This window comes from Phragmites australis, chromosome 18, assembly GCF_958298935.1.
Source record: "Phragmites australis chromosome 18, lpPhrAust1.1, whole genome shotgun sequence".
Taxonomy (NCBI): domain Eukaryota; kingdom Viridiplantae; phylum Streptophyta; class Magnoliopsida; order Poales; family Poaceae; genus Phragmites; species Phragmites australis.
In genome coordinates this window covers 27,081,389-27,108,583 of record NC_084938.1, presented here as the reverse complement: position 1 = coordinate 27,108,583, position 27,195 = coordinate 27,081,389, and the positions used below count along the sequence as shown (strand labels likewise).

The following is a 27,195-nucleotide window of genomic DNA, read 5'->3' as shown; positions in this document are numbered from 1 at the left end:
CGGGTCTGACACTGGGGCGTGGGCAGCCGAGAATGTCAGGATGTCAGAATGCCAGGCCACGCGCGCCTATTAAATGCGGCATCGGGCCCTTGACTGGATGACACTCTGGCGACGGGGCCCTTTGAGTCTTTGAACGATCTTGGGCGAACCTTCTGGGGACCGAGTCCTCGGGGGCTGCCACGTGCAGCCCCGAGCACCCTCTCCCGAGTACTTCAGTGAGACCTTCGGGGCACCGAGTCCTCGCGGGCTGCCACGTGCAGCCCCGAGCACCCTCTCCCGAGTACTTGAGTGAGACCTTCGGGGCACCGAGTCCTCGCGGGCTGCCACGTGCAGCCCCGAGCACCCTCTCCCGAGCACTTTAGAGGGACCTTCGGGGCACCGAGTCCTCGGGGGCTGCCACGCGCAGCCCCGAGCACCCTCTCCCGAGTACTTGAGTGAGACCTTCGGGGCACCGAGTCCTCGCGGGCTGCCACGTGCAGCCCCGAGCACCCTCTCCCGAGTACTTGAGTGAGACCTTCGGGGCACCGAGTCCTCGCGGGCTGCCACGTGCAGCCCCGAGCACCCTCTCCCGAGCACTTTAGAGGGACCTTCGGGGCACCGAGTCCTCGGGGGCTGCCACGCGCAGCCCCGAGCACCCTCTCCCGAGTACTTGAGTGAGACCTTCGGGGCACCGAGTCCTCGCGGGCTGCCACGTGCAGCCCCGAGCACCCTCTCCCGAGCACTTTAGAGGGACCTTCGGGGCACCGAGTCCTCGGGGGCTGCCACGCGCAGCCCCGAGCACCCTCTCCCGAGTACTTGAGTGAGACCTTCGGGGCACCGAGTCCTCGCGGGCTGCCACGTGCAGCCCCGAGCACCCTCTCCCGAGTACTTGAGTGAGACCTTCGGGGCACCGAGTCCTCGCGGGCTGCCACGTGCAGCCCCGAGCACCCTCTCCCGAGCACTTTAGAGGGACCTTCGGGGCACCGAGTCCTCGGGGGCTGCCACGCGCAGCCCCGAGCACCCTCTCCCGAGTCTCTGCTTTTACCTTGCAGGGTGGTGATATGTGGTGGGCGGCCGGTTTGGCCTCGGGACTTAGGGACCCCTGGTTCTAAATACACCGACAGTAGCCCCCGGGCCCGTTTGGCAGCCGATGGGACAGAGACTGCGAATGGGCCCTTCGTCGCGACCGAGGTCAAGGCGGGCCGAATGCCACGCGGCAAGCTTTCCGGAGGTGGCCCCTGCGGTTTCTAGACATCAAGCAGACCCCAACGGGCAAATGAGTGGACGCGTGTCCATACAACTTCCGAGGGGTGTGATAATCATACGGGCGGCCCGTGCGGTTGCCGCGCAGATCGAGGAAAATACGCCTGGCAAAATGCTGACATCGCGCGATCGGCGGGAGATTCGCCTGTCAGTTGCGTCGATCGAGGCGACACTTCGCCGAGCGAACCGTCGGGGCGGCAGTTTTTGAATTTTGAGATATAAAAGGGGGGAAGGATCGGTCCGTTCCCTTTTTTCACGCTCCCTCGCACTCGCGCTTCTGCTTCCTTCGTGCTTCTACTTTTCTCTCTCCTTCCACCGAAAACCACCCTCTTCTCCGACGAGATGTCGAAGGTCGGAGGGGGACGCCGGGATCGGGCTCCGATCAGCGTTTTGCCGGAGTCTCGCCTGAGGAATGAGGAGGCGGCGGACAAAATTAGGAAGCTGCTGGTGCCGGAGGGTCAGGAAGGCGCTGGCCCGGCGGGAGAGTGAGCTGAGTCGCCGGGAAGGCGAGCTGAGTCGCCGGGAAGGCGAGGCAGCTGCCGCGGCGGCCGCCGCGGCTACCAGGGCGGAAGAGAATGCGAAACACGAGGCGGAACTGACCGCCCGTGAACAAGCCCTGTCCGAGGTGGTGGCCAAGGCGAAGCAGGATGCTGCCCCTGCCGCAGCTGGCGGTTCTTCTGGTCCGGCCGGGGACCAGGGACTTGAGGCACAGCTGCGGGTCGCCAAGGAGAAGCTCGAGGCGGCCTTCGTCTCGCGGGTTAACCTGGTGCAGATGCTGGAGGATATACTCCGGCGGATGCGACGGGCCATGGAGAAAGGCGGCCTTGGGCGGCTTGTCGGCGACACGAAGGGCGACGGCCCCGCACGGCAAGTGCTGGAGCTGCAGCAAGTCTGCGAGCGCCTCGAGACCCTGCCCTGGGCAGTCCAGGAGCTCGCTGCCCGGGAGGGACGTGGCCTGGCTCATGCCGTGGCTGAGCATGTCCTGGCCTGCTACCGAAGCAGGGACCCGAACTTCCCGCTGGAGCCGGCGCGGGAGGGAGTGGTCGAGGCTGAGGAGGAGGCCGCCCGGGCAGCGGTTAGTAGTACCGCCTCTGTGGTGGCGGCTGGCTTCAGGCGGGAGGTGCCGCCACCGCCAGCCCCCGGGGATGACTCAGAAGACTCAGCCGACGCCTCTGCCGCAGACTAGGCCGTCGGCGCCCTTATCTTTTTTGTTGCAGATGTAGGAGTGAACCTTTAGAAAAAGCTTTGTCCAGGTCTTGTGAATATAATGGCAGCTTTTCCTTGGGCTCGAAACTCCAATTTCTTTGTACGCTTAATGTTTCCTCCGGCGCTCTGCCTGGAAGTCCCGAGGAGTACTCAGTCGGGCCGCTCCCGACCTTCCCATCCCCGAGAAACGAAATAGTTGTAGTCGCTGGTGTGTGTTGGCGCAGCCAGCTTTTAAGCTCTCGTGAGTCCGCACTGCCTAGCTTAAGAAACAAAGACATAGACTCCTTGCTCGGGAGATAGAACAGCCCTGTCCGGAACACGCCGTGCCCTGTGAACACCTTTTCGCCTTGCGACCACTCAGCCGGTAGATGGGAGACGCGTGCGAGCGAGAATGTGACCAAGAGTCCTCGCGGTCCGGTGGTGCCCGGGCTCAAGAAAGGGCCGGACCGAGTACTGACAGCCTGCCCCCAAGGCCTGAGCTCCGGACTACTCGAGCAGCTCGAGTGATAGGATTACCCAGGGCACCTGAGGACCCGGTAGCGCTCGGGGTCCTTAAGAGCGGACCGACCACCACGACCACCACGAAGGGCTTCGGTCGAACGTTATCGCACGCACGGTACTCCTTTCTACGAACCGCTCTGTCGTTCTAGAAAAAGGCCGACACGCGGCAGGGTTTGTTCACGGGCCAGGAGACCACCTCACCGAGCAGATTAAAGTGCGAGAGCCCCCGAGAATGACTCGGGAACATAAAGTTACTGAAAGCAGATTTGTTTGAATATAACCACTCACCGGGCAGCCGTCGGCCTTCCGGCCAGCCGACCCAGAAGGGGTTGATTCCGAGCCCGGGGGCCCGGGAACTTGATCCTTTCAACGGAGCGCCCGACCGCCCATGGGCATACGAGGCTCCTAGGGTCGGGTGATCCCGACCACCCAAGCCTAGGCGGTAGGACCACCCGAAGAACCCTGGGGGCCGACCAGAGACCGGGGCATTGAAGCCCTCGCGGCCGAGCTGCTTGTGATTACTGTCCTGTGACTTGATAGAGAAAATGTAGAATTTCTTTGTCTGGTGCGCTCTGTTAGTGCGGTACTTGCCTTAGACTGCTCTTGTTTTTTCGACCCGAGACCTCTCGAATACCCGAACCGGAAGACAAGGGCGGTCAGAGGCATAACCTAGAGGTCCTATGGTTCGGTGGCGCCCGGGTATGACAGGCCAGACCGAGCACCGACAGCTCGCTCCGGGGGCCTGAGCTCCGGCCTACTCGAGCAGCTCGAGTGATGGGATTACCCAGGGCGCCCCGAAACTCGGTTAGTACCCGGGAGCCCGTTACGACACCGAATACCACTGCCTACCATGTCGGACGTAAGTCAGTGGCGACTGCCCGCATGTATACCGATTGGGATTCTTTTATCAATGGGAAAAAACGAGAGAGCGAACTTTTTCTCGCACAACCGAGCACCTCACCAGACAGGTTAAACATAGGGAATCCAGAGAAATAATTCGCCATAGTGATTGCTTTATTAAAATACTGAATGTACGATATTTACAAGGTTGGGCGACAGCGATTTACCATACGGGGCGAAGCCTCCAGATTGCTCGGGCGAGGAGAAGCCCCCGGCCTTATCAACCTGAACCGCGAGCTTGACCATCTACGGGTAGAAGCGTCGGAGATGCTCGATGTTCCACGGATTCGGGAGTGGCTGCCCCTCCTCCGTCCCCTACCTGGCGCGCCAGCTGTCGGAGAGTGAACTCCTGTCGCAGGGATCCCGAGAGACCCCTTTTTAGAGATTCGGCCGGGGGGATGATCCTAGAAAAGCTTGCACGGGAAATGAGCGGAAAAGGAAATAAAATGCGATGGCTTGCGGGGACACCGGGTTTTTGGACAGGTTCGGGCCGCGCGGAGGCGTAACACCCTACTCCTGTATGAGTGTTATATCTATCCTTGAAGGAGATCCTTCAAGGGTATATCTGGCGCAGCTGTCGGAGAGTGAACTCCTGTCGCAGGGATCCCGAGAGACCCCTTTTTAGAGATTCGGCCGGGGGGATGATCCTAGAAAAGCTTGCACGGGAAATGAGCGGAAAAGGAAATAAAATGCGATGGCTTGCGGGGACACCGGGTTTTTGGACAGGTTCAGGCCGCGCGGAGGCGTAACACCCTACTCCTGTATGAGTGTTATATCTATCCTTGAAGGAGATCCTTCAAGGGTATATCTGGTTCTCGAGGGAGAGCTGTTTACAAAGAGCAGGAGGCTCTTATGTTCTAGCTAGCTGGTTTCTTGATTGTCTTGTGATCGGGGGTGGTGATTTCTTGTTCTTCGACTGACCTCTTGTTTTTCTCTTGTCCTCCTCTTTTTCGTTGTTCGTCTCTCCGTCCTCTCTAGCGTCCTCCTTCCTTTCCTTTTATAGATGCGCCGACCTCGACATATCCTGAATGGGAAAGAGGGGATGCCAATGCCCAGGTGCCACGGAGAAAGGCCTAATCATCTCATTTTGGCGAAGTGACAGGGGCGGTGGAGGAAGGCGGCGCGCATTCGACCACTAGCCGCTGCGGAAGCTTCGGGGTGCCACAAAAAAAAAGGCCCACCGGACAGCCTCAGAGGTGCCCGGTGCGCCCACTCTGTCTTGTTCTCCTGCCAGGGCAGGGTGGCAGGCCGAGTGCTTCGATTCTGGTAACGTTATCCCGAGGTGCGCAAGTGGAAACGGGACGGGACCCGTGCATTTAATGAACCCACGCCCCCCAGCCAGGGCATGGCCGGGTCTGACACTGGGGCGTGGGCAGCCGAGAATGTCAGGATGTCAGAATGCCAGGCCACGCGCGCCTATTAAATGCGGCATCGGGCCCTTGACTGGATGACACTCTGGCGACGGGGCCCTTTGAGTCTTTGAACGATCTTGGGCGAACCTTCTGGGGACCGAGTCCTCGGGGGCTGCCACGTGCAGCCCCGAGCACCCTCTCCCGAGTACTTCAGTGAGACCTTCGGGGCACCGAGTCCTCGCGGGCTGCCACGTGCAGCCCCGAGCACCCTCTCCCGAGTACTTGAGTGAGACCTTCGGGGCACCGAGTCCTCGCGGGCTGCCACGTGCAGCCCCGAGCACCCTCTCCCGAGCACTTTAGAGGGACCTTCGGGGCACCGAGTCCTCGGGGGCTGCCACGCGCAGCCCCGAGCACCCTCTCCCGAGTACTTGAGTGAGACCTTCGGGGCACCGAGTCCTCGCGGGCTGCCACGTGCAGCCCCGAGCACCCTCTCCCGAGTACTTGAGTGAGACCTTCGGGGCACCGAGTCCTCGCGGGCTGCCACGTGCAGCCCCGAGCACCCTCTCCCGAGCACTTTAGAGGGACCTTCGGGGCACCGAGTCCTCGGAGGCTGCCACGCGCAGCCCCGAGCACCCTCTCCCGAGTACTTGAGTGAGACCTTCGGGGCACCGAGTCCTCGCGGGCTGCCACGTGCAGCCCCGAGCACCCTCTCCCGAGTACTTGAGTGAGACCTTCGGGGCACCGAGTCCTCGCGGGCTGCCACGTGCAGCCCCGAGCACCCTCTCCCGAGCACTTTAGAGGGACCTTCGGGGCACCGAGTCCTCGGGGGCTGCCACGCGCAGCCCCGAGCACCCTCTCCCGAGTACTTGAGTGAGACCTTCGGGGCACCGAGTCCTCGCGGGCTGCCACGTGCAGCCCCGAGCACCCTCTCCCGAGTACTTGAGTGAGACCTTCGGGGCACCGAGTCCTCGCGGGCTGCCACGTGCAGCCCCGAGCACCCTCTCCCGAGCACTTTAGAGGGACCTTCGGGGCACCGAGTCCTCGGGGGCTGCCACGCGCAGCCCCGAGCACCCTCTCCCGAGTACTTGAGTGAGACCTTCGGGGCACCGAGTCCTCGCGGGCTGCCACGTGCAGCCCCGAGCACCCTCTCCCGAGCACTTTAGAGGGACCTTCGGGGCACCGAGTCCTCGGGGGCTGCCACGCGCAGCCCCGAGCACCCTCTCCCGAGTACTTGAGTGAGACCTTCGGGGCACCGAGTCCTCGCGGGCTGCCACGTGCAGCCCCGAGCACCCTCTCCCGAGTACTTGAGTGAGACCTTCGGGGCACCGAGTCCTCGCGGGCTGCCACGTGCAGCCCCGAGCACCCTCTCCCGAGCACTTTAGAGGGACCTTCGGGGCACCGAGTCCTCGGGGGCTGCCACGCGCAGCCCCGAGCACCCTCTCCCGAGTCTCTGCTTTTACCTTGCAGGGTGGTGATATGTGGTGGGCGGCCGGTTTGGCCTCGGGACTTAGGGACCCCTGGTTCTAAATACACCGACACTATTCCTTGTTGGAACTGACAAAAAAAAAACAATTCTTCGTAGCAAGGGTTATCCCCCATTCTTGTGGGAATTGCGTATGCGAACATAGAGCAAGCACACTATTGTTTTCTTGCGACTAGGAATCTTTGTTCATCTGATGTTGATATTGGCTTGCCTTTATATTTTTTGACTAACTTAATCTTCAAATGGTACATTAACTTAAATAGGGTCTATTTGTTTGGTTTTTTGCTCTACCTTTTTTGTCGTCAGAAAACCAAACAAATAGGATTGTTGTAACGTGATTTTTGAAAAAGCTAAAAATCTGTTTTTTAAAAAATAAACTAGAAGCTAGTTGAGAGTAGTTTTTCTGAAAAATGATGTACTAAGAAATTAAAATTTATTGTAAAAACTAACAACTAAAATTAAAAACAACTTTTCTATTTTTACTTTTCTCGAAAACAGAAGGACAAACAAACAGACCATAGTCTGTGACCAAAGCCGAAAGAACATAAACAATCATTGTGCCAATAAAATGGGAAATATTTTACATACAGCTATTTGTACAACCACGTGTTTAAGCCCTTTGATTCATGCTTTTACCTATCATCCATGTAATTGTTACGGCTTCACTCAGATTAATCTTCCTTGTATTGAATATTACAAAGAAATTAAGGACAACTTGCAGGTTACTAATAGACCATGCATACAGAGGTCATTTCTGCAGCTACTACACATAGATACTCCCAATATTTGGCTTCTGAACCCTCGCCTAGAAGCTTCCTGAACCTGAACTTGTTTGTTAATCCATCCGGTCCTTGCTTCTCTCTAAATTACACTGCATTACATTACACGGAGAAAAAGAAGGGAGAATAATAATAAAGGAAAACAAATGTTGGAGCAAGCAAGAAAAGGACACATCGTTTTCGTTTCCTGGTCGCCTAAGGCTAGGCTAATTCAGTTTCAGCCTCTCTTTGAGAGGCAGCAGCAGTAGCAGCAGCTGCACCCTTGTGGTAACTTGTGGCCGCTAGCTAGCTAGCTGCTGACCTCCTCCTGGTCCGAACCATCCGTGACGCAGCTGGCAGACGACGGCGACGACGACGGCGACGGCGACGGCATCGTGCGGTGCGCGGCGGCGTGCGCTCGCCTCCTCGTCGGCCTGCTCCTCTGGAAGATCCGGCACACGACCCACTCCCCTTCAGCCTGAGCCAGGCTGCAGCCCTGCATGAACACAAACTGTCAGCGTCAGCATCTGGCCACGAAGCACGTTCCAGCAAGAGCAATGGCGACACACGAGCAGCGAGCGAGCGAGCGAGCTACAGATGCTGCAAATCAAAGGCAGTAGGGAGGACTAGGGAGTGGTGCTGTTCAAGTGCAAGTTGCCATTCAGACAGCTACAGCTAGTGGATGCAAGTGCCCAAACTGGGCCTGGCTTTGCAGGGATCATCAGTTTACTGTACTGTGCTAATCAATTTCCTTCCAACAGTCGATAGGATTCTCTCGTCAGGCTGCATGATCGATGACTGCTGACCAGTACTGATCGTGAAGTTGTGTGTGTTGTACGTTCAGAGCTGCAGGTCTGTTGACGAACAGAAGTGCAGGAACGGCTAGCAGCTCGCAACACAGTGCAAGGCTGTATGCATCAGCCGATGCAAAAGGTCGGAACTTTTTTCCATTATCTAAAAATGAAATCGGTAGATCGGTTCAGTAAATCAACCCAGCGAATTGATATGTAGTATTTGCAGGCTAATCAAACGTTGCTGGCATGGGTTGGTTGGTGTTGAAGGGTGAAGAACAAGGTAACGGAGAAGACGGCTTGTCCGAATCGGAAGGAGATTAATCTGAAGAGAGAAGATCGAGCATCTAGTACTAATTCAGTACAACTACCTTTTCAAATCGGCATAAATCTGCAACCACCGGATATATTAATTCGATCTGAAGAGAGAAGGAGATTAATTCGATCTGAAGAGAGAAGATCGAGCATCTAATACTAATTCAGTACAACCACCTTTCCAAATCGGCATAAATCTGCAACCACCGGTATATATATATAATAAACAGCGGTTTTATAACCGATCACGATAGGTAATTAAGGCGTGACAGTTTGCTGTTTGCGAGATGCTTCTCCTCCTCCTTAATCAATTCAGCGGAGGAGCTTATGCCGCCTGCCGCCTGCCTAACTTAAGTATAGTACTCCCTCTGTTAAAGAACACAAGGCGTATTTAATTGTGGCCGGTCTTCAAAATTAGCCTTCGACCTTTGTTTACTCGTAAAATATTTTGTTTGTACCTATGAAACTTAATATGAAAGCATTTTGAATCTGATTATACAATTTTTATACACTAAATATACATATAATTTGACAAATTGTTAGTCAAAATATACAAGATTTATAACTTTTCTAAAATGAAATGTATTTTTGGATGGAGGGAGTATATACGAACGAACGTGTATGATGGTTTCACTCAAACAAGTTTAACCTGAGGATGAACTATACATGATTTCTAGAAGAGGGAATTAGGCTGTTGATGTCCTATGTTCTATAGTTAAACAGGCCTGCCAATCAATCGAAGTTGATTGTGGCAGATATAACGCTGTAAGGTAGCTAATGGAGAACATGGACATACATCATTTTGCGGTAATAGCATCCATCGTGCTAGTTTGATTAGGTAGGAAAACTACAAAATGGATGTGCCAAAACTACTTTACACTAGATGCACGCTCCACTACGAGTCTATGCATGACTTGGTTCTAGTGACGGAGGTTAGGCCAAAAATCAGCAGAGGTCAGTAAAATGGGTTAATCTGCAGCAGGGACCGGATAGCAGAAATATATGACATGAGTCTAAATAACACTCCATATACCTGTTAATTTACATGTTTATATTGGACCAGGGGCCATGGCCCACCTTAGCCACAACCAAGCTCCGTCACGGCTTGGTTTCATAGTTCGAGTCTCACTATTTATCTGCATGTTGGTAGATGGGTTTATCCTCGTTTTGCAACTTAACTATTTATTAGAGCTCTAGCTTTGAGAATTCTTAGAACTGAGTATTCCTAGCTCTATAAATTTATAGAACTGAATTTGTAGGCACATTAAAGGAATTAGAGAAACCATCTTGTTCTTATTTTTTTAAAATCTGGCATGAAGTTGGAAGCTATAGCTCAGCCAACGAAACTTTAATCTCTCGATCTCAGCAAAATCTAATTTTGCCGAGCCTTAAGTATGACTACGGTAACTTTGAGTGACTGTGAACTGCATCTAATTACACCGCTACGAGTTACACAAATTAACACAGCAAAACATGGGAATGAACGAAGTTAAGGCGAGCAAACAAACGGCGTGTAAAGAATTACTCACGTTCTTGTGCAGCGGCGCGGCGAGGCGGTACTCGTGCATGACCCAGCCCGCCGTCAGGGCCGACGACGCCTTCTTCCGCCGGGGCGCGAACGCCATCGCCCTCTTCACGCCGACGAGGAGGCTCCCGCCGCGCGGCGGGGACAGGACCACCGGCCTCTCCTTCCCCGCCGGCTTCCACCGCCCGCTCGCGGTCGCCCTACCGCACCCGCCGCCCGCTTTGTCGCACCCGGCGCCGGCCGCCGGCCGGACGGCGAAGAAGTACTTCTCCCCCTCGCTTGCACCTGGATCCACATGCAAAAATCGAAACTTTATAACAGCATCATGGCGTGCTTTTCGGGATTTGAAAGTGTTGTATGGTATGTACCAGAGATGTCCCAGGGGTCGAGTCCGTAGAGGTCGCGGACGACGGGGATGACGGCGGCGGGGAGCGGGACGCCGAAGGCCTTGCGGCGGAGGTACTGCACCACCAGCTCCTCGTCCGTCGGCCTGAACCGGAACCCCGGCGGCAGCTGCCTCAGCGCCGCCACGCCGCCGGCGTGCCTCACCAGCACCGGCGCTCTCTCCATGGCCAAAAAATCACCAGCTAGCTACCGCTACACCACTAGCTTATTTAATTAGGCAGCTAATAGCTAGGTAGCTGTTGTGCAGTACAGGTCAGCTGGTCAGGGGCTCAGGGCAGCTCGCTCGCAGCTTCTGTTCACTTGGCGAGCAACGAGTGGTGAGCAGGAGCCGTGCATCTGCTTGGCACGTCCATGGAGAGAGAGAGAGAGAGAGAGAGAGAGAGAGAGAGGCTCTGAGGAGAGGAGGGAGCAGGGGGGAAAGGGCGTCGGGCTTTATAGGATCTCCTGTGGCGTCAAGCGTACTCCATCCTCCTCCTCGGCGCCTCCCTCCCTCCCTCCCTGTGGTGTGGCGTAACTCGGGATGCCTTCTCCGACCTGACAAGCCCATCGCTCGCCGGCACCATAAATTCCTTCCAGAATTTCTCAGCAGGTTACTTGCCTGCTCCCACTACAGCGATGTGGAAACTGTTGCTCGTTTTCCTGCAGCGGATAAACCATCCACCAATTTTGACCGGAGCACTTGATTTGAGGGCTGGATGTGGCTTGTTCTGGGAATCAAATCGGCTGGGATCCAACTTAATCACGCCTCGTAAATTTTGATGTGCACCAATTTTTTTTTCTGAAGGCAGAATTTATATACTATTTTGGACTTATCTGGAATGTAAGGATTCTGTAAAAACTTCACATGAGATATTTTAATTCCCGTAGGAACCGAGAAAGTTTCATGCGTTCCAAATGGAGCTGAAATTCTCTTGCGTGGCAAACAAGCGCAGAAGTGCAATACCCTGCTCCTGCCAAGCTTGGTTTATGTTATTCTGCGCATGGCCTCTCTTTTTTTTTTTCTTTTTTACGATTTGCTCGATACTGTTTCCGGTTGTGCATGGAAAATGTTAAAACACTAGGCGAATTAATTAAGCACTCAAACTCGAATCCGATCTTGCTTAACGGACATAGTTATCACCAATCTGTCCGGCAGATTTGGCGCTAGCTAGTGCACTTCTTGCGGCGTAGGCAGACCTGATACCCAGAGGGCTCTCTCTTCTTTCTTCTTCACCTCTTCTTCTTCCTCCTCCACCTCTATCTTCTCTTTCTCTCTCTTCTCTCTCTCTTCTCTTTCACCTCTAATCTTCAATTGAGTTACAGCCGGTAGCCCCCTAAGATCTGCTCCTCGTTGTTGTCAGGCAAGAACCAACTGCCCTCCATTAGCTCTCCACTAATCAGTGCTTTCTTACCACATGCAGCATCTCTGAATAGTTAATTAATCAAGCCCATTATTATATATATATATGGTACATGGAAGCCGCGCAAGCTAGTGTGAATTTGCAGGGCATCGATCAGCTGGTTGGTTGGCCTTCCCTTTTCTTGCTCAAATGATTCATCTGCTCCTCTTTTGCTGCGCTTTGCTTAGGAGGTACCATCTTCTCCTTCCTGCTCCTCTTCCTTCCCTCTTTTGAGCACTTGCCTTTGAACAAAATCTTAGAGGGTGGGGCCCACATCCACAACTAGGCGAGTGGGCCCATGCACGATACAGTGCACGGCAATGGCATCTCTGAGTTATAAAACCTGCAAATGGTGGTTATCTAGGATCGACAGGTAAGGTTAGTTGCTGTTCCAAAGAGGTTACATATATAGAAAAAAAGCCATTTATATGGTGTTCAGATATTTATGTGTCAAATATGCACATGGTAGGATACCAAAAACTTTGACAACTTAGTTATAAGTAGTTCAATTAAACTCTGCAGTTTGTTATTTGTTACTTATTTATATTGATATACCCACTATTTTATATAGGAATTGGGCGTTCAAGATTGATCTGATGTATTACGTGGTATATAAGATAATATGTATTTGAGAGAAAATCTATAATAAAATACTATTTAATAACTGTATTATCTGTAATATATATGAGTGAGATTAATAGGATGTGAGTTTTGAGTACGTGACTGAACTTAGCAATATCACACCAGCTTTTTGAGATGCCTATTAGCATTCTCCAATTTTGTAGAGGCTTGCCATTCATAAGACTCAAACCAGAATGAGTATGTTTGTACCACTGTTCACCAACACTTTGCGGATTTTAAAAAATAATTTGATTAAATCGACGGATATATAACGGAGTTTGCCCCTGTTCTTTCTCTCTGGCATTCCACGGCAGTGACATCACCAAAACAAAACGTGCACAAAACTGGTGGCAACATATAACAGGCTCTTGGTAACCCTTTGGTAATTGCAAAAAAAACTACTGGTTGTACACATGAACAATGACATCAAGCATTTGTCACACTGAATGCATATGCAACCTTGCAACGGAAGCATGCATTATTAAGCAAGTAAAATGGTGGTACCGGTCCAAATGTCACCATTAGGATGACAGGTCTTATAACTGTGTGTAAATTCAGAAAGGGTCGTCAAGCAGTGATTGATGATATATAGGAATTGTTCGAAAAGATGTTTTATAGGAATTGTTTGAAAGGATTTTTTTTGTGTGATAGCTTAATTTGTACGTTAAGTTTTTTTTTCTCCATAAAAGCGACATATTTGGTGCGGTCAATACCATTTTTTCTCTACATATGGGTAACTTCTTCCGTGTGACCTCTTTGCTATACCAGTTCTTTTTTCCTTGTATGGTTTTCACGGCTTACTTTAACCAACTTTGCCGTGGAAACAACCACAAAATCTTTGTCTATTGTCAACGAATTATCTTGTGTTGACAAGCGTCACTAATATACAATTGTGCTTTTCACTATTATATACGAAGCGACAGCTACTTTTATAGAGTTCGCGGAAAGAAAGTTATCTTGAGCGCCAAACGAGTGTTTCCAAAATGTACTTTTCAGAATTCCCTGGATTGGGGACAACGGCCAAATGGTATATATATAAAAATTCAAGGTTGAACAATCTGACTTAGTTAGAGGTCTTGATATTTTCTGGGAATAGCCCGATGATAAGTAGTTGAGATTTATTTTACAATAACACTATATATGGCGAGACTTCCTCTCTAAATAATGAAATTAATCACCTAATTAGAAAAACAATATTCAGCTAATCAAGAAAATAGATAACCGCATGCGAGATCCCCTCTCTAAACTAAGAAACTAATCACATAATCAGGAAAATAATCTACGGGTAATAAGTAACCATATATGTCATACTTTCCTGAGGACGTTTATTATTTTATTATTATGGTCATATATGTGATGAGTGAAATTGCTTATTTTATTATTTTAATAGTATGAAATCACTTGTTTTATTGCTATTTATATCGTTTTCCAGTTCTTATGATTATCTTTTTCTGGTTGAGTAAAAGATGACTTTCGTGTTCAATAGAAAAATTTCATCATTTTCTTAGTATTTTTCAGGTTCTAACAATTATCGTTTCCGGTTAAGTAAAGAATACGAAGACAAAAAATACTAGGAGAACATAAACTAAATGATCCGTCAACTCAAAATTGAACCAAACAAAGGTAAAACAATTGTCACAGTATATGATTCAACATGTTTCTTTCTGTACTAGAGAAATTTTAGAAAAATCACTTAACAAATCACACTAACTCAAGATCGAAACTTTAAAAAAAAAGAAACTCAATGTTTGGACTAAAACCCACGCCGCCGCCGCAGAATGTGTTGATGAGTCGATGGAGGAGAATAAAAATGGGTGAATAATGAACGGAGGTACCGATGAAGATTTCACGTATACAACTGCACTTAGACCGATGAGCGGCAAGCATCCAAAAGTCTAAGACCCGATTCAGGGTGCGGGAGCTCTTCCTTATTTCCGGAGAAAGTGAACTGCTTCATAAAATTCATGTATTCCAGATTGACCTTTATTAAATTATACTGTCTTTAATTTGTTAGGACGATATATAGTTGACAAGTTAAAGTGAGGAAAAGAAAAAGAGAAGGAAAAAAAGATGATGGCATGCTTACACCAGATCCACCTCAACACACACCCTACAAAAGAATCAAACAAATATAAAAGCCACAGCGTTTTCTTGCACTCACTCGCTGGTGATGCGAAATGTCTGTACGCAGGAGCGAGGAGCCCAGCAATGGCGGACAGTGACGCCAAACAAACTGCTAGTGGCCTAGTAGTGCTGGGTTTGGTTCTTGATGTGCTCTCTCTTTCTCTCTCTCTCTCTCTCTCTAAGAAAGAAAAAATCTGCTTTTTTGCAAAGAGAGCTACATTGTGTTCCTGATTGGAGGAAAAAGAGGGACAATCATTGGTCGCTTATCCCCTTTGGTCCGGCTCACTGGAAAACTGGGTGATTTGGTTGCTTATCCCCTTTGCCCTGCCTCAAACTAAGGAAATGGCTACTGCACCGCAATTGTCTATGATGGATGTTCATCTACTTCTTTAAGGGATTGGATTCGAGAAAATGTCAAAACGTCTGGCTCGGGTGTCCATCTACTTATTTCTTCAGTAAGCGCCAGAGCTCCTGGCTAGTTCCATATCTGTTCTTAAAATCAAGGAGTGTCCGGTAGCAGGATGACTCGCGTCTCCGGTAGAGTTCGATAAGATTGGTGCAAGAGGATGGTGAATAGGTGTTTTATAATTTTTTTTATAAAATAGAAGATTTACTTCTAGTTTGCTTAACGCTTCTTAAAAAATGTATAAATGAAAGCATAAACTTTAAAGAGACAAAGCGAGAAAGAAAACTCTAAATTAACATGGCTTTACGAATGAAATATGAACCATATACTCAATTCAAGACTATTATATATGTCTTTGAGCATAAAAGCTTGAAACTCGAACGAAGAACAAAGTAAAAAAGACAGACATAAAAAAAACAATATTCCAAGTTAATAGTCTAAAGACAAGAAGATTCGAGACAATCTTAAATACATGAGTATATGAACGTTTATGTTCCTAACAACAAAAAGAACAACTTATCAAGGTTGAAAAATCGCAGTTCAAAGGCAAAAAAAAAAAAAAAAAAAAAAAATTACACCGAAAGCAAGAAAACCAAAAGAACTAAACTAGAAGGAGATGAACATAAGTTCATGCGAGAAAATAAACTTCATTAAACACATAGGTCAATCCTATTGTTGATAAATTATAAAGTTGTCTCTCTAACAAAAGCTCTAATCTATTACAAAGACTAAATCTATTCTGTTATCTCCTCTAAAACCAATCACTAGGGTCTTAAATGGCTGGCTCAAGACTATTGCACAAATCTACCCCTCTATTTATAGTCTTTGGAAGCTTACTTGACGCTTAAGTTTTCTCGTTCCTAAAATATCCTTCACCGGTAGTGCACTCCTAACTACCACTAGGGTATTTTAGTTCAGATTTCGCTTCTTCCATTGAACAGTTACAACTTTTTCATGACTTAGCTTCACCTCAATGCAAGCTTTCTGATGATGTCACGTGACCCTCTAGTCCTCCCGTTGTTTTGTAGCCAAGCCGTGAAATCCTAGCACGTTTCTCAAAACATCACTAGCCACCACTTGCTTTGCCTTAGGCTGTGTTTGTTTCTGCTTCTGAAACTGCTTCTGCTACTGGCAGAAGCCAAAAGCCAGAAGCCAGAACAAACGAGGTTCTGGAGAAGTGGCTTCTGGAGAAGCCAGAAGCCTGTTTCTGAGGAAAATGAACTAAAGCTGAGAAGCTCGCTGAGATGTGCTTCTCTGAGAAGCTATGTGCTGAGAAGCCAAAAATTTATTGCAGAAGCCAACAACCTATTTCCAAAAGCAGCTTTTCAGAAAAGCCAAAAGCACTGCTTTTCAGAGAAGCTCAAAAGCAGAAGCTCAAACAAACACGGCCTTAAGCAGGTGCTCCGATGTCTACATGTGTACTCCATTTTGCGATCTTAACCATCGGCAAGTCTCTCCTGCTCCTGATCCATTGGGCTGTCTTGTCACTTGCACCGATATCCCCTTCGCTTGACTTTATCAACACGCCATTTTTATCATTATCCATCAATGTTTTGCTTTACCTCCACGTGTACCATTAGGATCTCCTTGATCGTTCGGTACCAAGCCTCCCACTTGGCCCCGATCATCTCACCGTCGATCGCTAAGTCGCATCCATCACATGTACACCATGAAACAAGCAAACATATTTCTCCCACTCCAAACCATCTTCATGTTAGCTCAAAATAAAAATCCTCAAATGAAAGCACTTCATGTAGAAATCATGAACACTGGATATTCTAATGTGTTCTGCCTCTGAACACAAAATCATCTGGTGAGTCTAACTCCTTTGTGCACTGAAGAATATCGCCCATGAAAGAAAAGGTTTGGTGCATTGCTTTGGTGTTCACTATCTAGTCACCGAAATATCTAGTGTCTTCATCTCTACCAGAACACATTGTTCCAATCTCTTTGCAAAAAATGGTCCAGTGATTAGTCTGTGTTCAACCTTGTACACATTGTACCTTCCGGTGAGTACCACTGCACCAAACTTCACAATTTCACCCTCTCTGCAAGAAAAGCTCCGGTGTACTCTCCGGTGCTCACATAGCTCATCAATGGACTTTCCAGTGAGTACCACTCACCAGAACCCACTTTGCATCCTTCTCTGCTGGAAATAGTCTGGTGCACACAAGTAGCCAACACCGGATCATCCGATACCTATTTCAAATTTTATCGCCAAACTGAAAAACTCCGACGTCAACATCAGCACCACATCGGATATCCGATAAAGCCAATTTTCCAGGCATCGGATAATCGAATGAGAACAAATCAACTGGACTCAGAGAAAATCGTTCCAATTCCATTCTCCTTCAACTCAAGTTAGTTATAAACAAGAATGAGTATCAACAAACACATACTAACCAAGTCCAACTCAACTCAAGCATTACCAATGACTTATCACACATATCAACCAAGACACTTATCCACTTGGTTTCTCAATCTCCCCCTTGATGAGTCTATTGACAACACACAAGAAGATTAAAGAAAGAGTTGAAGCACGAGAACCAATAAGCACATCTAAGTGATACAAAGGCTAAAGAAAAGTAAGAACAACATCACTTAGCGTAAAATGAAATTGGAGAATCCCAAAGCCAAAAAGAAGAAATCAAATCTCACGACATAGGATTTTCTCCCTCTTGAATTATTTTTCCTCTCCCCCTTGTTGATAGTATATTCATCATGAATGCAAAAAGGGTACACATGAATGCAAAAGCTCCCCCTTTCTTATGCAATTTCGCCCATTTTACTCCCCCTTGGTAAACCAAAAGATGTGCACATGCAATGCAAACCTACCAAGCTTCACATATAGATCACAAAGCACTTGCAAGGAGTAGAGATATCAAAGCACTATGAGGAAGAAATAATATAACTAAAAAGCGTACAGAGTCTCAAAGTGATTCCATATCACAAGCATCGGGAGTATAGCAAGTTTTGATCATGTTGTTCAATTATCAAAAAAGATATCACCTTAAAAGTATCCACAGTTTCATGATTAGTGCAAATATTAGGAAAATTAGTGCTATGTCAAGTTCAAACTAGGCAACCAACTTCAACCCGACGGGCTATGCAAACATCCACATATCAATTCAAGCCTTAGTTTTACAAGATAAAAAAGAACATTCTTAGCACATTACAAAACACAAGTTAATTTAGACATTTGATCATTTAACTATCCTCAAGTGAATTTAAGTAACTATGGGTTCACGTCTTCGGCAAACCACATGAAGCCTTAAGCCACCATATTGGATTCAATTTGTAGCTCAAAATTTGATCATTTATTTGATTGACTAAACATAGGAGTCAAGATTTGCAATATTTCACAAAACCAAAGTAAATTGTGCCTTTGTGACACAAAAGAGCACATGCTCTCCTAAGGGTTAATCATGGACTAAATATTTACAGAGACAAAGGTCAAAGACCCCCAATCTGCTGAACTGAACTAAGCGGCATAGCATAAGTTTTTCAGAAAACCAGCCTTAATATAAGCAGTGATCAAACTAAAGCAAATACTCAAGGGTGACAAGTAATTGCGTTCATATTTTAAGTTCATTCTTAGAAAATACAAGCTAGCTCAACAGATTTCATGCCATGTCTCAAAAAGAGTTTAAGCTTGCACAATTTGTCATATATTTACTACACTTAGCACAAATTCACAACTAGTACAAGAAAGTGCAATAAACATATAAGTGAAGCTTAACTACTATGAATATGTTACAAAATGCGATGTAAATGCAAATGCAACAAGAGAAGATAGAGTATGTAAAAAAATAACTCCCCCTCACACAATGCCATATGGATGAGACACATCAAGATTCCCCCTCAAAAAGATAAATCTAGTAGCATCTAGAAGCTTGGTGAAGATGTCGGCAAGCTAGTGTTGAGTATTAATGTTTTTCAAGTCAATGCCCCCCTTCTTATTGTGATGTCTCAAGAAGTGAAATCTTGCATCTATGTGTTTGGTTCTGGAATACTGTATTGGGTTTTTGGTTAGGTTTATGGTACTGGTGTTATCACATAAAAGTGACACACTCTTAAAATTTAACCCAAAGTCTCTCAAGGTAGCAACCATCTATAAAATCTGAGAGCAACAGCTAGCGATAGCTACATATTCAGCTTCAGCAGTAGACTGTACAACGCTGGACTACTTGCGAGAAGACCAACACACAAGAGAAGTATCCAAAAAATGACAAGTACCAGATGTACTCTTTCTATCAATTCTATAACTAGTAAAATCCGTGTCCGAAAAATCTCGAAGAGAAAATGAAGAGAAAGTAGAAAACCAAAGTCCAAACTCGAGAGTGTACTTGAGATACCTCAGAATGCGTTTCACCATTTAGCGGTGAGACGTCTATGGTGAAGCCTGGAAGCAAGCGCACAAGCAGATAGCGAAATGTATGTCTGGTCTTGTAGTCGTCGGGTATAGGAGGGAGCCAATCATACTTCTGAACTCCTGCTGGTCCACCGCATCGCTATCTTCATCTGGATCAAGCACGGTCGAGGTACCCATTAGTGTAGCCAAAGGCTTTGCATTGCTCATATCAAACTTCTTCAGCAGCTCCTTGTTGTACTTCGTCTGGTGAATGAATATACCTTACTTGCATTGCTTGATTTGAAGTTCAAGGAAGAAGTTGATCTTGCCTATCATCGACATCTCAAACTCTCTGCTGATAGTTTCTGCAAACTTGGCCCCAAGTACATGAGAAGAGCCACCGAAAATGATATCATCCATGTAAATCTGAAAAAGTAGGAAATATTTGTCATGCATGAGAGTGAACAAAGTTTTATCGACCGATTCTATCACACACCCATGCTCTAACAAGAAGAACCTAAGGTTATCATACCAAGCCCTATGTACCTGCTTGAGCCCATACAAAGCTTCTATACTCTATGTGGGTATTTAGAGTGCTCAAAGTCTGGGGGTTGCTTGACATATACCTCTTCCTGAATGAAACCATTTAGGAGTGCACTATTGATATCTATTGGATACAACTTGAAACCCTTAGATGCCACAAATACAATAAGAATCCTAATGGCTTTTAGCCTAGCTACGGGTGCAAAGGTCTCTCCAAAGTCTATCACTTTTATTTAAGTAAAACCTTGATCCACTAGTGTAGCCTTGTATAAGATAGAGTATGTACATTTGCTACTCCCCCTCACTCAATGCCATTGGGATAGCAAACTCCAAGCTCTCCCATTTGAAAAGCAAATCTGAAAGCATCGAGAGGCTTGGTGAAGATATCGACAAGCTGTTTTTGGGTATCTATATATTTAAGCTTAATGTCTCCCTTCTCATTATGATTTCTCAAAAAGTGGAATCTAACATCTATGTGTTTGATTCTGAAATGCTTGATTGGGTTATTGGCTAGGCTTATGGCACTAGTTTTGTCATATAGGAGTATCACACTCTTGAAGTTTAGCCCAAAGTCTCTCAAAGTAGCAGCTATCTATGAAATCTGAGAACAACAGCCTGCGACAGCAACCTATTCAGCTTTAGCAATTGACTACGCAATACTAGACTGTTTGTGAGAAGACCAACAAACAAGCGAAGTACCTAAGAAATAACAAATATCAGAGGTACTCTTCATGTCAATTCTACAACTAGCAAAATCTGCATCGAAAAAACCTCGAAGATAAAGCGAAGAGGTTGCAGAGAACCAAAGACCATACTCAAGGGTGTGGTTGAGGTACCTGAGTATTCGCTTCACCGCTTGGTCGTGAGACATCCTTGGTGAAGCTTGAAAGTGGGCACACAAGCAAGACAGTGAAGTAGATATCAGGTCTTGTCACCATCAGGTATATGAGGGAGTCAATCATGCTTCTGTACTCTTGCTGGTCTACCTCCTCACCATCTTCATCCTGATCAAGCACGGTTGAGGTAGCCATAGGTATCGCCAAGGGCTTCGCATTGCTCATGTCGAACTTCTTCAGCAAACCCTTGGTGTACTTCGTCTGGTAGACGAATATACATTGCTTACATTGCTTGATTTGCAGCCCAAGAAAGAAGTTGAGCTCGTCCATCATTGACATCTCAAATTCCCTACTCATAATTTCTACAAACTTGGAAACAAGTGCATGCGAAGAGCCATAAAAAATGATATCATCCATGTATATCTGAATAAGTAGAAAATCATTGTCATGCCTAAATGTAAACGAAATTTTATCCACCGACATCATAACATACCCATGCTCTAGCAAGAAAGACTTAAGCATATCATACCAAGTCTAGGTGCCTGCTTAAGCTCATACAAAATTTTCTGAAGTTTGTATACTCTATGAGGGTATTTGAGGTGCTCGAAACCTGAGAGTTGTTTAACATAGACCTCTTCCTCTATGACACTATTTAGGAAAGCACTCTTGACATCTATTTAGAAAGAGTGTGCCTAATATCAAGGGGCTCAAAAAATGCAACAAATACAGAATCGGTGAAATGAGCATATTGAGCAGGTTGGACCTCGTTACCCTCTCACCAAGGTCGTCGATCATCAGCTGCAGGGGATGTCTCTGCTAAATGTGTTGTGAAGCCTCGCGTTGTGAGACAACCTCCCCCTTAATCACTGCAGGTGTAGGCTCAAAGGCAGCTGAAGTAGATGAAGAGGCTACAGGATCCCCTGCCGGTGTCGAAGAAGCAGAAGTCAGCTCAAAGGATAATTCTTGTAAGCACCCAAAAGAGTAGACCTAGATTCCTCCTCAAGGAGCTTCTTCTCAGCAATCTCAATGAAAACTTGAGCATGCAAAGTCTCAAGCTCGGCAAGCTCACTCATAACCACAATGCAACTCTCACACTCTTCATTTTTTGCCCTAGACTTAAACAAAGCAAACTCAGTTGTCACATACTCATATACAAACTTGACCTCCTTCAACTCACAAACCACTTTCTTAAGTAAGCTATCCTGACTAACAAGAGTGTCATTCAAGGTATCAACCTAGATAAAAAAACTAGTCATAGGAAGGAGATACCTCAGAAGGATCATGCTTGGGGTTGTTATTGTTGTCATCCGTCATCAAGCAAAGGTCGGTAAAGTCCTTGGCATTTTTCTTGTTCTTCATTTGCTGTTCTTCCTCCTCTGAGCTCTCCTCCTTGCTTGAGAAAGTTTCGACGTCGATGAGCATCGCCACAAACACCCTTGAAGCCGTCTTAGCCGCCTTCTTAGCTATCTTGTCACGGTTCTTAAAGAAGAGCTTCTTGGACTTCTTGTGCTTGTTGTGGTTATGATTGTGATCTTCCTTTTCTTGAGCTTGGGGCAGTTCACCTTAAAGTGGGTGGTGTCAACACACCCAAAGTAGGCCTGAGAACTGCCTCTTCTCCAGTCTCGCAGTTGTTGTAAAAGCGGGTGAACTTCTTTACAATCAGTGCAAGATCCTCATTATCAAGCACATCCACCAGCTCATCTGTGATAGAGACCAAGGAAGATAATGCAAATTCACCAGTTAAGGGGTTAGCACAAGAAACACTATCTCCAGACTGACAGCCACCGCTAGGTCCTAAAACCAATACCATATTTTAAGACATGGGGTTTCCTAGGCCTATCCTTACTGCCTTGGTGATCTCGGTGAATTTGAGCTTGCTAAAGAGTTCATCACAAGTCAATATGTCATAACTGGATGACTCTTCAATACTCGAGATGTTTACTTCTCATATGCTGCAATCGAGAGCATAAAGAAGTTTGATCACCCTCTCATGGTTAGAGTAAGGCAACACACCAGTGGATCTAAGGTTGATCACAATTCCATTAAAATGAGCTAGCATAGCATTTAAAGACCCTCCGGGCCCTTGCACAAACATTTGATATTCTTGATTGTACTTGCTTCGACGCCGAGCCTTGATTTGGTTAGTGCCCTCATGAAATACACTAAGATTAGTTCAAATTTTCCGGGCAGTACGAAGGTGTTGAACTCTATCAAACTCATTACAACTTAAGCTATTAAACAATATATTTTTAGCCTTGTTGTTGGCTTCATATTGTTCGTTCTGGGCTTGAGAAGTGCGAGCAACATGGATCATACAGTTGGAGTCTACAACCTCTCATATTGCACTTTCTTGACTTAAAAGATAAGCCTTCCAGTATGAAAAGTTACATCCATCAAAGAGCAGAATCTTCTCATGTCTCTTCATGTCACCTACGGATCATAAAGCCAGCTAAGCTCAACTAGTGATCTAACACGGCTCTGATACCAATTATAGGACCGAGATTGATGACTAGAGGGGGGGTGAATAGGCGTAGTAACAAATTTCTTTTGAAATTGATGATCTTCTCTTATTCTTGAACCGAACGCACCTCAAAATCACACGCAGAAGCAAAAGAGACAATAACCAATGCAAAACTTACAAAACCAACGCTCCTCTTAAATGAATGTGAACACTAGTTTCCAGTTAAGGTCATATTAAGAGTCATAACGCAAGAAAAAAAGCAACTTAACGAAAAACTCATAAACACATGAGAACTAGCCGCCAGAAGAAATGATTATTCAAGTTGAGGGACCTAGCGGGTTAGAATGGTTCAAGACTAACTTATATGAGATGATTAACCCTCTAGCGATAAGAAGAATACCCCATACACGACCCAAAATGAGAAACTCTCTAGGAAAATGAAAATCAACAAGAGAACATAAAAAAACTAGTACGAAAATGAGAATCCAAAAGCAGGAGACTAAAAGGAGATGAACTCAAGTATATGCAAAAACATTTTCATCATTAAGCTCAAAGGAGCGTCATCTTTTGACAGATTATAAAGTATTTTTCTCACAAAATCTCTCACCTAAATATAGACTAAGCACCTCTCTCTCCCTCTCCACACAAACGCAAGTGGAAAGCTCTTAAAACTCTTCAAAAACTCTCAAGGTCTCTCCTTCAACTACCAGTCATACCCTTCTATTTATAGGCATAGAGGGTTTGCTTAACTCTTAAGCAATCTTGTCCCTAAACTACCCTTCACTTACAATGGACTCTCACCTACCACCGGGGGTAGTTTCATCCGAATTTTTCTCCATCCATCGGATGGTCGTGGCGCCTTCATGATTTAGCTCCGTAACGATGTCACATGCACTCCATCCTCTTCAAAGCGTGACTCACAGTCACTTGCTTACATCTTAAGAAAGTCTTCTGATGTCAACATGTGTCCTATGTCTAGCGATCTTAGTCCAGCAAGTCTCTCCCGCTCTCGATCCCTCTAGTTGTCTTGTCACTTGCATTGACATCCCTTTCGTTTGAGTTTGTCAACACGCAATCTTCATCCTCCATCTCACACTTTGCTTGACTTCCACATGTACTGCTAGGATCACCCTCGACTCCGTCCGGCTCCCTTGATCGTTCGGCACCAAGCTCCCCACTTAGCCCCGACCTCCCCGTCATCAGCTGCCAAGTTGTATCCATCACCTACACACCATAAGACAAGCAAACATGTACCTTCAACTTCTTCCAATACCCTCACAAGTTAGTCGAAGTCAAAATCCCTGCAGAAATGGAACACCTCTGAAAAATCATGAATGCTGGATGATCTGGTGTTCACTTCTCCTGAGCGCCGGACCATCTGACGTGTTTAACTCAGCCAACCAGGCAGTCTTAAATCCTCTCTGCAAGAAATAGTCCATTGTGTAATTTTGCCCAACGTCGGACTATACGGTGTATTCATTTTTTGTCAGAACTCATTTTGCACCCTCTCTGGATAAATTACTCCGGTGAAACATCCGACGTACATATTTCCCAGCACCAGACCATGCATTCACTGATGCCCAACGCCAGACCAGTACTTAAATTTTACTTCTTTGTTGAATTGCTCTGGCATGTACTGCATATGAACGCCGGATCATCCAGTGAGTTCATTTTCTTCAGCGCTGGATCATCCGATGTATATAATTTTTCTGGGCTCAGAGATAAACACACTAACTCCATTTTCTCTGCAACTTTAGTTAGTTATGATCATAATTGCAGTATATAACCGTACTCAGGCAATCTCAAAATTATCAAACCAAATCAACATCATTGTCAATCACTCATCACATATGAATCAAATCACTTTTCAACTTGGTTTTTGAGCTTTTTCATGCCCTTTCTCTCTTTGAAAGTTGCCACATTTTTTGCCCTGCTCTAGAGTCTAAGACATGTTAACTCTACTCCTTAGGAATGAGAGAGAGAGAGAGAGAGAGAGAGAGAGAGAGAGAGAGAGAGAGAGAGAGAGAGAGAGAGAAGAGATTGCGGAACTTGTAGGTGAGAGCTTTCCCTTGCTATAGTAGAAACAGGGCGACCGAAGGGCGTTTTGAGTTTCGGGGTTGATTTCGTCGCTTCCCCATCACTTGTTGTGGTCGCTCTGGCGCCAGAGGTGGGGGGACCGGCGAGATCGATGGCCGGTGTATATATTTTGTTTTCCTTCAATAAAGTTAGGAAGGTTATGGTACTGTTCGGCCGTATAGGAGGCCTCATGCAGGCCGGCAGCAGTGATGATGTCTCCTTCCAGCAGTAAGCTCCTCTTCACCATCTTCGGTGACTGCGACAACTCCAGCAATGGCAGAAGAAGGTTAGTTTTGGTTGGACTTTTGGCGAAGGTGATGCTGTTTTGGTTCATCCCCATGGTTGGGTTGTGTCTTCGGGCCGGTGACGATGTCGCCAACACCGAATCGGTCTTCCGGGTGGCTTTGTCAGGAGTTTCTCCGGTGAGCCGTTATGAAGTTGTTTTTCAGCCATTCCTCCAGCTTGGAGGTGGTGGCGCCATGTTTTTTTCCCGACCGGCGAAAGGGTTGCCGACGTACGTTCATTGGCTTAGTTGCGTTCCAGGGGTCATGGGGCGCTAATTGATGTGGTTGCTTCCAAGGTTTGGATCTTTCGTCGGGGTGGCAGAGCAGCTGCCTATGGTGCCGGCGTTCATCTTCGGGGGTGGCGATTGGAGACACAAAGCTCGGCGGAGAAGACCCTCAAGGACCTCAATATATTTTTCCTTTTTCTTAGGGTCTTTGATGCAAGTTGGGATGTCCTGTGCTACCTTTTTAATATAAATCCATCCCTTAAAAAAACGCTACTTATCTCACTGCAGTATTGATCCTTTTGTTAAACAATCAGAGAAGCATGCAGCCACAAAGACCCAACTTTTCTTCCCCCCCCCCCCCCCTCTTTTTTTGAGGTGATGATGCCAATATATATATGCAAGCTGAGTATATATGCCATGTCCTAAACATCCTAGGAGACTTACTTATCAGTCTGGTTTTGTAGTATTCTAATAATTTATGTCACAGTTCAGGCAGAAGTCTGAGACAGTTGTAAAGCACAGATTGGTATTCTCTCCCTGCTGGTTGTGATTCTTGTTGGCCTTACAAAATCCCTTAAAAAAACGCTACTTATCTCACTGCAGTATTGATCCTTTTGTTAAACAATCAGAGAAGCATGCAGACACAAAGAGCCAACTTTTCTTCCCCCCCCCCCCCGCTCCCTCCATTCTTTTTTTAGGTGAAGATGCCAATATATATATGCAAGCTGAGTATATATGCCATGTCCTAAAGATCCTAAGACTTACTTATCAGTCTGGTTTTGTAGTATTCTAATAATTTATGTCACAGTTCAGGCAGAAGTCTGAGACAGTTGTAAAGCACAGATTGGTATTCTCTCCCTGCTGGTTGTGATTCTTGTTGGCCTTACAAAATAGACCAAGATGATGACCAAGTTTTTTTTTCTGCTAACACGATTTAAGTAGAAAATTGGAGATCTTCTCTAACTAATCAATCAATCCCTGTGGAGCGTGGAATTTTGAGGCTCTCCAAATCTTTAACATTGTGGCAGAGTCAATTGTGCAACACCAAAAACTATTGCTTAGCTTGATGCATCATAATTCATAAAGTAATCTAGACAAATGTTCTATCAGTGCGCTTGAAGAAGTAAAGGCTGCACTTCAGTGCCTAACTTGCTACGGCCATGAACCCATCTTAGGAGTTAGGACTTACGGTACATTTTTCTTTTTTTTTAAAAAAAGAAGACGAAAATAATTCTTTCTTCGTTAAAAATGAGTAGAGATACCTGTCAAGTTGTCATGCAGGGTCAACATAGAGCTTAGCTAATTGGGGGCAAAGTTTGCGCAAGGTAGCCTTTTCCTTCACGCAGGAGATAAACTCCAGCACCTGTCCCTGCCAAATATGTCACCATTTGATTTCAGCAGAGTTGAAA

The 27,195-nt window shown here is 46.7% G+C and overlaps 1 protein-coding gene across 2 annotated transcripts; it reads right to left on the bottom strand.

Moving 5' to 3' along the window:
• Window positions 1-7,350: 7,350 nt before the first annotated feature.
• On the bottom strand, window positions 7,351-11,034 carry LOC133898458 (NAC domain-containing protein 83-like). Of its 2 annotated transcripts, none has more exons than XM_062339161.1 (3): window positions 10,442-11,023; window positions 10,078-10,358; window positions 7,351-7,938 (listed from the first exon to the last, which is right to left on the bottom strand). In XM_062339161.1, exons 1-3 carry the CDS (start codon window positions 10,641-10,643, stop codon window positions 7,753-7,755), a joined length of 669 nt encoding a protein of 222 aa, XP_062195145.1. In that variant the 5' UTR covers window positions 10,644-11,023; the 3' UTR covers window positions 7,351-7,752. The 2 variants fall into 2 exon arrangements, with proteins under 2 accessions (XP_062195145.1, XP_062195146.1); XM_062339162.1 differs by lacking the exon at window positions 7,351-7,938 and adding an exon at window positions 7,958-8,652 and having other exon boundaries at window positions 10,442-11,034.
• Between the last annotated feature and the right edge of the window lie 16,161 nt (window positions 11,035-27,195).